At 45.0% G+C, this 8578-nt stretch overlaps 2 protein-coding genes across 4 annotated transcripts in view; one reads left to right on the top strand and one right to left on the bottom strand.

The window, feature by feature from the left end:
• Positions 1 to 2146: 2146 nt before the first annotated feature.
• On the top strand, positions 2147 to 5129 carry si:dkey-37o8.1 (Elongation factor 1-alpha-like). Its single transcript, XM_047024365.1, has 7 exons — positions 2147 to 3078; positions 3165 to 3344; positions 3437 to 3733; positions 3818 to 3968; positions 4051 to 4307; positions 4401 to 4635; positions 4793 to 5129. The coding sequence occupies exons 1-7, from the start codon at positions 2935 to 2937 to the stop codon at positions 4897 to 4899; spliced, it is 1371 nt and encodes a 456-aa protein (XP_046880321.1). The 5' UTR covers positions 2147 to 2934; the 3' UTR covers positions 4900 to 5129.
• A 70-nt stretch (positions 5130 to 5199) lies between these two features.
• asap1b (ArfGAP with SH3 domain, ankyrin repeat and PH domain 1b) overlaps positions 5200 to 8578 on the bottom strand; it is a 37184-nt gene continuing 33805 nt past the window's right edge. For all 3 annotated transcript variants that reach the window (XM_047024289.1, XM_047024290.1, XM_047024291.1), the window contains 5 exons: positions 8415 to 8493; positions 8215 to 8279; positions 7528 to 8054; positions 7232 to 7354; positions 5200 to 6905 (listed from right to left, as the gene is read on the bottom strand). In XM_047024289.1, the coding sequence (XP_046880245.1) occupies positions 6831 to 6905; positions 7232 to 7354; positions 7528 to 8054; positions 8215 to 8279; positions 8415 to 8493 (869 nt within the window). In that variant the 3' untranslated portion in view covers positions 5200 to 6830. The remainder of the gene's footprint in view (positions 6906 to 7231; positions 7355 to 7527; positions 8055 to 8214; positions 8280 to 8414; positions 8494 to 8578) is intronic.

The raw sequence follows: 8578 nt of genomic DNA, 5'->3' as shown, positions 1-8578 counted from the left end.
CGATGCATTGCAATGTATTGGAATGCATAACTGGGTCAACTGACCGAGTTTGCAGTGCGTACAGAATTTCGTACTTATCCGTTTCAAGGGCTCTGAGGGAAAGACAGATCTCTAGCTAGGACTGATATGAATGAATCTATGGATAACTGGACGGGTATTATATGCTCTTAATAATATTAAATGTAGCATCAAATGTCACTACTCAACACCATATTGTTTGCCGTCAATTGGAGCAGTGCTATTCCTCTGAAGAAGTTATGTTTCTCCCTACTGTGTCTCTTTTCAGACTGTTTTGGAGCTGGGTCCTAGCTCAAATTCTGTGTCCACATTCTCCAACTTCTAATCATGCCAACAAAAACAACCTGTAGAATTATGTAAGCAAAATGAAGACACAGATGGTTCCTCTATTGTCAACAGTTATAGTGCTCCTTCATATTCTAATTCAAGCACAGTCTATAACCAAAAGTTCTCACCATCTGAAAAACCTTATCTTTCCTCAGACAGATTTATGTTGAACCATATTTGTGCTGTCACAAAGGAAGTCTGACTGAATCTACCACAGCATTAGGTTTTGCTTCCTCAATTCAGACAATGTACAATTTCACAAGCCAGTGGTGTTTCTAACCCAACACTTCACATCCACTAGTTCTGGGGAGAGAACTAGTGGATGTACACCTATACACGTAGGTGTACATATAATGTAAACTAAAACTGCAATCGACTGAGGATGCTGAGAGTTTGATTTGTGGTCATTATTCTCTTAGTTTTCACTGAACATGTGGCCGACTGACACAAAGAACCATGTGTTTTCATAAGCAGCATCTGTTCTTACAAGAGACCGTCAGACAAGTTTTTAACCCATACAGGAAGCATGCTGGCAAAGCATGTTTACCCATGACTCATGGGGGACTCATGGCTTTAAGGTCATTATAGTCTAACATCCTAGGAATTAAGGCCTTCCTACAACCCTGAGAGTCCCTGTCCTGCATGTCTGTAACCTAGCACATGGAAAGCTTTCATATACACACACATTTTGAAAACCAGATGTGTGAGGGCACAGTTTCGCTGCTGTCTGGTTAACCAACACTGAAAATTGTTTTCTACTGCAAATTAACTACAGTATATATCATTACATCAACTGCACTTTCTCTTTGGTCTTGTTACTACACTGGTTGGTTGTGTGCTGAAGTGTTTACTGGTTGGAACATTCTTTCACTAATTTTCTTATCATAGCTTGCCTGCTTCTCTAAATTGATTGTGTGTATGACTGTGTGTGTGTGTGAGTGAGTGGTAAGCATCATCTTCTTGACCTGGTACAGCAGAAAATGGCGTGAGATCTGATTTGTCACTCTGCATCAGACTGACGCCTGCAGAACAACATACCAAGTACCAAGGGCAACTTCCTGAGGGTCTCTTATACTTTAAGGATGAAATGAAATGAGTCAAATTATGTACAGACAGTATTCAGCTTCTTCTGCATGATGCTGTCAGTCTTATTGAAACTCCATCGTGGGAAGCTTTGTGTTAGTTAATAATATCTGACCATCTTATCTCATGATGAACCAAATCTAACAATGCCATTACTACACCTTCACTGATTCAAGCATGCTTTTCATGCTTTTGTGGTTAGAAAATACATCCGTTTAATTTTCATTTGAGGCAACCGCACCTTGCCAATTCATTCATTATATTTCCTGTTAACGGATCGCAAACAGGTCTTGCCATCTGGGTCATAGCCTGGCCATGGCTACTTTATCCTGGTGGAACAGTTACATTGGCAAACATGTTCAATCCAATGAGGCGAATGTCTAGTGAAAACCAAAATGCATGAGCGTCCATCGGTGTACATAAGAGATAATAACAGCTGTTCATGATTTTGCAAAGTAAAAGAGGAAGTAGAATGTAGTTTGGTAGTCTATCCGATAGCGAAGACACCTCATCTTCAACTTAAGCACACGGGAATAAAGGAATAAATAGGGATGGTTTAAAACGTTTGACAGCCACCCCCAATGCATGATGCTCACAGGTCCTTGTCTCTCACGGCTGAATCAAATTGTTCTTACACAATTGATCAAAGTAACATGCGTTTTTGACAACTGAATTTGATAACGTTTCATTATGGCGGACGATAAGTTTGTTGTTTTACCTTGGGGTTCGACACGCAGGGATCGGCGGTCGACGTTTAGACAACTAGCCTACCACGTTAGCTACAGTACAGTCATTGAATACCGAATGCTCCTCTTACTGTCTGCCGTTTCCGGGTTTGTGGTTAGTAGGTTCATTCGTTTTTGTTGCAACAGTCAGCCTGTAGCGGCACAGGCAAAGCGGTGGGGGGAGACCTAAAATTATGGGTATCATCGCAAACAAAGATATGACAGCGGGTCTCTTTCTGTTTGGGATGGTCCAGTGAATAATTTAAAGCATTTCACGTATTATAGTCAAATTGACAAAGAAAATATATTGGACACGACTGACAAGCTTAGCCTACATCAGAATGACACTGCAGGCTATAAAACCTGGTAATCTGGTACACCGCGGGATAGCCCGGGCAAAGGAATCGGATGACTAACTAGTAGTTGAACGTCATTGTGCTGAAACAGGGTTTATTTGATTTACATCACCATACACCTTGTAGGGGAGGGATTCTCACCTCTCAAACATCCCTTGACTTGCAAAAAACAAGATCAAGTTAACGAATTGCCCATGTCAAGTAGTTATGTCTGATACAACAGCTGAAATCACCAAACGACTAGCAGAAACATAATTTAGAACGCGCTGTGAACCATTTTCACCTGATTTTAATTAGTCTACCAATCACCTACACCTGATTTCAATTAACAATTAATTATCAGCTATAAAGGCTAAACAAACTAACTCCTACTCCAGACCGTTTCAAATCAAGCTAACGTTCAGCGTCCTATCAAGTTTAATAAAATGGGAAAAGACAAAACCCACATTAATGTGGTGATCATAGGCCATGTCGACAGCGGAAAGTCTACAACCACCGGACACCTCGTTTACAAATGCGGTGGCGTAGACCCACGAACGATTGAGAAATTTGAGAAGGCTGCGGCCCAGGTAAGAAACTGGCACGAAGGCGTGGCACTAGATTTATCAATTTTAAATGATTTAATTCAACCTAAAGTTCTTTCTTTTCTCATTAGATGGGCAAGAGCTCCTTCAAATACGCTTGGGTTTTGGACAAACTAAAAGCTGAAAGGGAACGAGGTATCACCATTGACATTTCCTTGCTTAAGTTCAACACTCAGAAATACACTATAACGATAATTGATGCTCCTGGCCATCGGGACTTCATCAAGAACATGATTACCGGGACGTCACAGGTTAGTACATCCACGCAGAATTAGGTTAACCTTCGGTTTAAAGGTATAATTATTAGTTTGAAGTCTTAACACGAGATTACATTTTATTACAGGCTGATGTTGCAGTTTTGGTTGTTTCCGCTGCCAAAGGCGAGTTCGAAGCTGGCATCTCAAGGAACGGCCAGACCAGAGAGCATGCTTTGCTTGCATACACCCTTGGCGTAAAGCAAGTGATCGTCTGCGTGAATAAGATGGACCTAACGGAACCGCCATACTGCCAGAAGCGTTACAATGAGGTGGTCCGCAGCGTGTCAATGTTCCTCAAGAAGATTGGCTATGAACCCTCCACGGTCCCTTTTGTTCCCGTTTCAGGATGGACTGGGGAAAACATGCTCACCCCGTCTCAAAAGGTAAATATTAAGTGACTCGTTTTAAAATCCATCTTAACTTGACCTATTGCTTACCCTAATGAAGCACTTAACAAATCTGTCTAGATGTCCTGGTTTAAAGGATGGAAAGTGAGAAGGAAGGAGGGCAACGCAAATGGGAAAACTCTGCTGGAGGTTCTTGACTCTGTCCACCCCCCAGTACGCTCGGCCACCAAACCCTTGCGCCTACCCCTGCAAGATGTCTACAAGATTGGCGGCAAGTTACTTCAATTTGAAGTTTGAGTTCTTGCGGTCTCTTCATACCATACCAGTTCACTTACTGTTGTCATCTGTTGCAGGAGTGGGCACTGTTCCAGTGGGCAAGATTGAGACCGGAGTCCTCAAGCCTGGCATGGTGTTGACCTTCTCCCCTGCTAAGCTTACTGCGGAGGTTAAGTCCATCCAGATGCACCACCAGGGTCTGGAGACGGCACTGCCGGGCCACAACGTGGGCTTCAACATCAAGAACGTGGCGGTGAAGAACCTTCGGCGCGGAGATGTGGCCGGCAACGCCGTGCACGACCCTCCCTCTGATGTCAGCAGCTTTGTGGCGCAGGTTGGCATGGCAACTATACCCAGGGGGAGGGGGGGGGGGGGGGCATGGACTCTACTTTGTGGGTGAAATCCATTTACTCTGTTCCTTCCTCAGGTGATTATACTGAACCACCCCGGTAAGATCAAGATGGGCTACTCGCCTGTTCTGGACTGCCACACAACCCATGTGACCTGCCGCTTCGCTGAGCTGCAGGAGAAGCTGGACAGGCGCACAGGAAGGAAGCTGGAAGACTCCCCACAGGTCCTGGTGTCTGGGGATGCTGCCACCATCAGGATGGTCCCCAACAGACCTCTCTGTGTGGAGAGCTTCTTTGCCTTTCCTCCTTTAGGTAATGTTAACCAACATTGGTAACTGAGGAACTAATGTCTGATTGGATGGATATGCATAAGGTGTCGAACCATTTGGTTGGACACTTGCACGTTTGAGCCATCCTTTCCCATTGAACTGCAGAGGGACTAATTTGTTGTTCCTTGTCTTCCCTTCAGGCCGGTTTGCTGCCAGGGACCTAAAGCAGACGGTGGCTGTAGGAATAATCAAGTCTGTGGAGAAGGACCAAGGATCAAAGAAGCTTGCAAGAAAAGCCCAGTCTTAAAACGTATTACTTTATGTACCAGTCTGCTGGTATGGAAAAGCGATGATGTATCTTTAAGTTAAGTATTTATATAATTTGTGTTGCAACACGAGTACTTTTAGTTTTTTGGATGAAGCGGCTTTTTAGATGGGTCTGTAAGGACTAAATAATAGCCTATTTCTGTTTTAGGTTAAGTGCGATGAAGACTGTGAAAAGAGCTTTAAACTAAAATAAAAATCCATTGACTTGAATTGCTTTTGACTCTGATGCATCTGAAGTCTTGGTTCATTAGTCTTGTAAATAAGTGACAACACTAGGCAATTACAACAAAACACTTTTATTAATACAATGGAATGGACATGGGTCCCATTTACCTGGAAAATGCAGTTGAAGTGGAGACTACTACATGAATCCAGTTACTAGTCTTGGGACTGGGTGTACATAGGATGTTAAGACTTGAGTCTTCAAGTCTTCGTATTACATTTAGGATTAAATGCATCCATCAACTGGCTTGTTACAGTGAACTCCAGTTCCCACGGCATCAATGTGTACTTTCTTACGTTTCAAGTTAATTCATAAAATGAGTGGCATAAACCTGTATGACTGGAACCAGGGGCTGGAGTGGTGGTTGTACATTGGAAAACCTCAACAGGCCTTCTGGGAAACACTATTGCTGAGATCAACCTTGAGCATCCTTTACGGAAAGTAGTGGCTATCTGTGCAGGACAACCTGCCTGCTCTAAACAGTGGTTCTTGAAACCCTGAGATGAGGCCTAAAGCTGGGTTCAAGTACAACCGTGCTGAGATTCTCAGGCAGTTAAATAACTGATTTTGGTAGCTGCTGCTTTAAAAAAAAAAACCTCCATTTTGAAACAGTTACCAAAGGGTCAAAATGAAGATGGGGTTGACAATCTAAGACCTAGCCTGACCTAGTCTGGTCTCAGCCCAGTGGTGTCCTGAACCCACCTATAAGCCATGTTCTTCTCCCTTCCAGTCATTATTACACCATGCAGTACTACTCAATAACTACTCACAACAGTGCAGGGTTAACTGTGGTCCTACACAGCACTGAGAGACTGAAGCAGGAGGACTAACTACTAGTGACCTGTGATGTCACACACGGTCTGATATTCCATTGCACAGAAGCTGCAGGTGTGGATAGTCAAATAAAAACCCTTAATACATGTACAATTAGCAAGAACAAGAAATACATTTAATGAATATAGTTCATCCTTAGATGAGGGTTTATTGATGATTCGGTTGGAGTCATGAGAGGGTGTGACCTAGGATGGGAGCGTGCCTCCTCTGTCAAACATCTAGGGGGTTGAGCTCAGATCCTGGACAAGGTGGAGGACTAGTTACCTGACCCATTTCATATTCCATCTCATATTGTTTTTTTCCAGAAATGCACTGTAAGCAGATGGTAATGGAGTTTCATGGATGACCAATCAAATCAATACAGGTTAAGTCCAAAAACACCACTGCCCAAAACACTTGGTTATACGGCAGGCAAAGAACATGGAACATGTAACGTAGTTTTACATGTTTTGTACAATAAAACATGTATGCACTCACACACACGCACACGCACAAATATATATACATACATATATACACAGTAACAGCGTTAATGGGAGACTTTACGGTAAGTGCTAGGTGTGTAGAGAGGCTAGACTGCAGCCAGGCTATAGGATTAAGATAATACTGCAAGAGGGAGAGTAAAAACATTCTATTAACAACAAGGATGTGCTCAGCCACCCGTGGCTACAAGAGCCTACATGGGGGAGTTTGTTTTCTTCTTCTGTGTGTTTTCTTTAGAACGCTTGTTTCACGTCAGGGTTTGTTACAGTAGCTATTTACAGGGATTCTAGCAAGAGGGGGTGAATGGGCGGGACTGTCGGAGAGGAGGGAGGGGTCTTTAGTGCAGGCCTGTCTGGCAGTCAGTCAGGCTGTCAGTCACTCAGGATATGGACAAAGGACATGGGGAACACCCCTTTCCTCTCCGGGTGTCCTTCAACGTGGCCAATCTGGAGGAAAAGAAGGAGAAAGGGTGAGAGAGAGAGAGAGTGTCAGAGTGAAAGGGAGAGCAGCACTGTGTACTGAATGGCTACAGGACACTGAGGACTGAAGCTGTAAATGCCAGTTCAGAACCAACAGCAGTTCTAGAACCTCTGAACCATCTTTCCATACGGCAAAGAATATCGACTTACACGTTGAGGCGGAAACTAGGCATGAATCAAAACACAAATGTCTAACTCGTAGGGCTTCCGAGAAGCGTTCCTGTAGTTGCGTTTGCTGTTGTGAGAGGTTTGTCAGGAGCCTGATGTGAGAGGTTTGTCAGGAGCGTACTCACCCACCACTCCTGGTCCTCCTCCCCAGTCACGATGATGACCTCGCCCTCCAGGAACGTCAGCTCATCATCATTGTCAGCCTGACAGTCATAGATGGTCTTCACCCGCCTGGTTTTGGTCTTACCCTGAATAAGCACAAGTGCATATCACACAGGCACACACAAACCACGTAAGAATGTCATTAGAGAAAGGCAAAGTGTGCAATTGCAGTGTGTGTTAATGTGCAACAGAAAGACAGAGTGAGAAAGGCACAGAGGTAGAGAGAAAGAGAGGCAGAAAAGGCCAAAGAGACATTTACCGTGTTGATCTTCCTGGGTAAGGGCACAGGTGTTTCTGCAGCACCCACTGGGCTCCCATTGGTGTCTTCGCTGGACTGTGGGGAGGGGCTCCCCGGATCTCCTTGCTGATTGGGTACCGGCGTTTCTGGAGGATGTGGCTTGGGGGCGGGCTCTCCTGGCGGGGCCCTGGGACTGACCTCTCCAGACCCAGGCTTAGGGGGGGGCACCTCAGAGAGCTGAGGCTTCGGGGGGAGGTCTTTGAGCTGGGGCTTGGGGGGCAGGTCACCTAGCTGGGGTTTGGGAGGGAGGTCAGACAGTTGGGGCTTAGGGGGCAGTTCTCCAGGCTTAGGGGGCAGTTCTGAAGGCTGTGGCTTAGGGGGCAGTTCTGAGGGCTGTGGCTTGGGGGGCAGGTCGCTGAGCTGGGGCTTGTCAGGCAGGGGGGATTTCTGGGGGGGGTCGGCTCCTGGAGGGGACTTCTGGAACACCTCTGGGGGCAGGCTGGGCTTGTCCATAGACGGGTGAATAGTGTCAATTTTACGCAGGGCCACTGGAGAGAGGAAAAGGTAAGTTTACTTCAAATGTATTCACCCCTACTTTGATTTGTGTGTGTGTGTCCAGGACAAAACTAGAACAACATTTGCACAGCATTAAGTGATGATAGTTGTGCTACACTGATGCAGAGAGGGAGAGAGAGGCACAGACTCTACCTTTCTGAGGTAGTTTGGGTAGAACCCTTGGACCAAGAGTCGACTTTGTATTACTTGCAGTAGTGCTGAAAACACACGTCCAACAGAAGGAAGAATGAAAACGTCAACCAGCAATAAAAGGACTTTACACTGTGTACTTTACACATCTTTATCTCCTCATCATTACAGCAGTTAATCAAAGCCTCTGGTCATGGCAGTACCTTTGCTGCTGGGGAATGCCCTCAAACTTGTTGGATGCAAGAGACATCCTGTTTCCTGGTGGAGGGGTGGAGTCACTTCCTGCGATGTCGAGAGAAACGTGAGTCGTGGATAAAAACCCTGAACCCCGTAAATATTTCCAAACCAAGCAGATCACATGATCAGA

Source organism: Hypomesus transpacificus, chromosome 8, assembly GCF_021917145.1.
Source record: "Hypomesus transpacificus isolate Combined female chromosome 8, fHypTra1, whole genome shotgun sequence".
In the NCBI taxonomy this organism is placed as follows: domain Eukaryota; kingdom Metazoa; phylum Chordata; class Actinopteri; order Osmeriformes; family Osmeridae; genus Hypomesus; species Hypomesus transpacificus.
The sequence above is the reverse complement of the archived record's forward strand: the minus strand, read 5'-3'. Positions and strand labels throughout refer to the sequence as shown.

Coding starts and splice junctions, on each gene's coding strand:
- si:dkey-37o8.1 (XM_047024365.1), top strand. CDS start 2,935: ATGGGAAAAGACAAAACCCACATTAATGTGGTGATCATAGGCCATGTC. Junction 3,079..3,164: donor TTGAGAAGGCTGCGGCCCAG/GTAAGAAACTGG, acceptor TTTTCTCATTAG/ATGGGCAAGAGCTCCTTCAA. Junction 3,734..3,817: donor TGCTCACCCCGTCTCAAAAG/GTAAATATTAAG, acceptor AAATCTGTCTAG/ATGTCCTGGTTTAAAGGATG.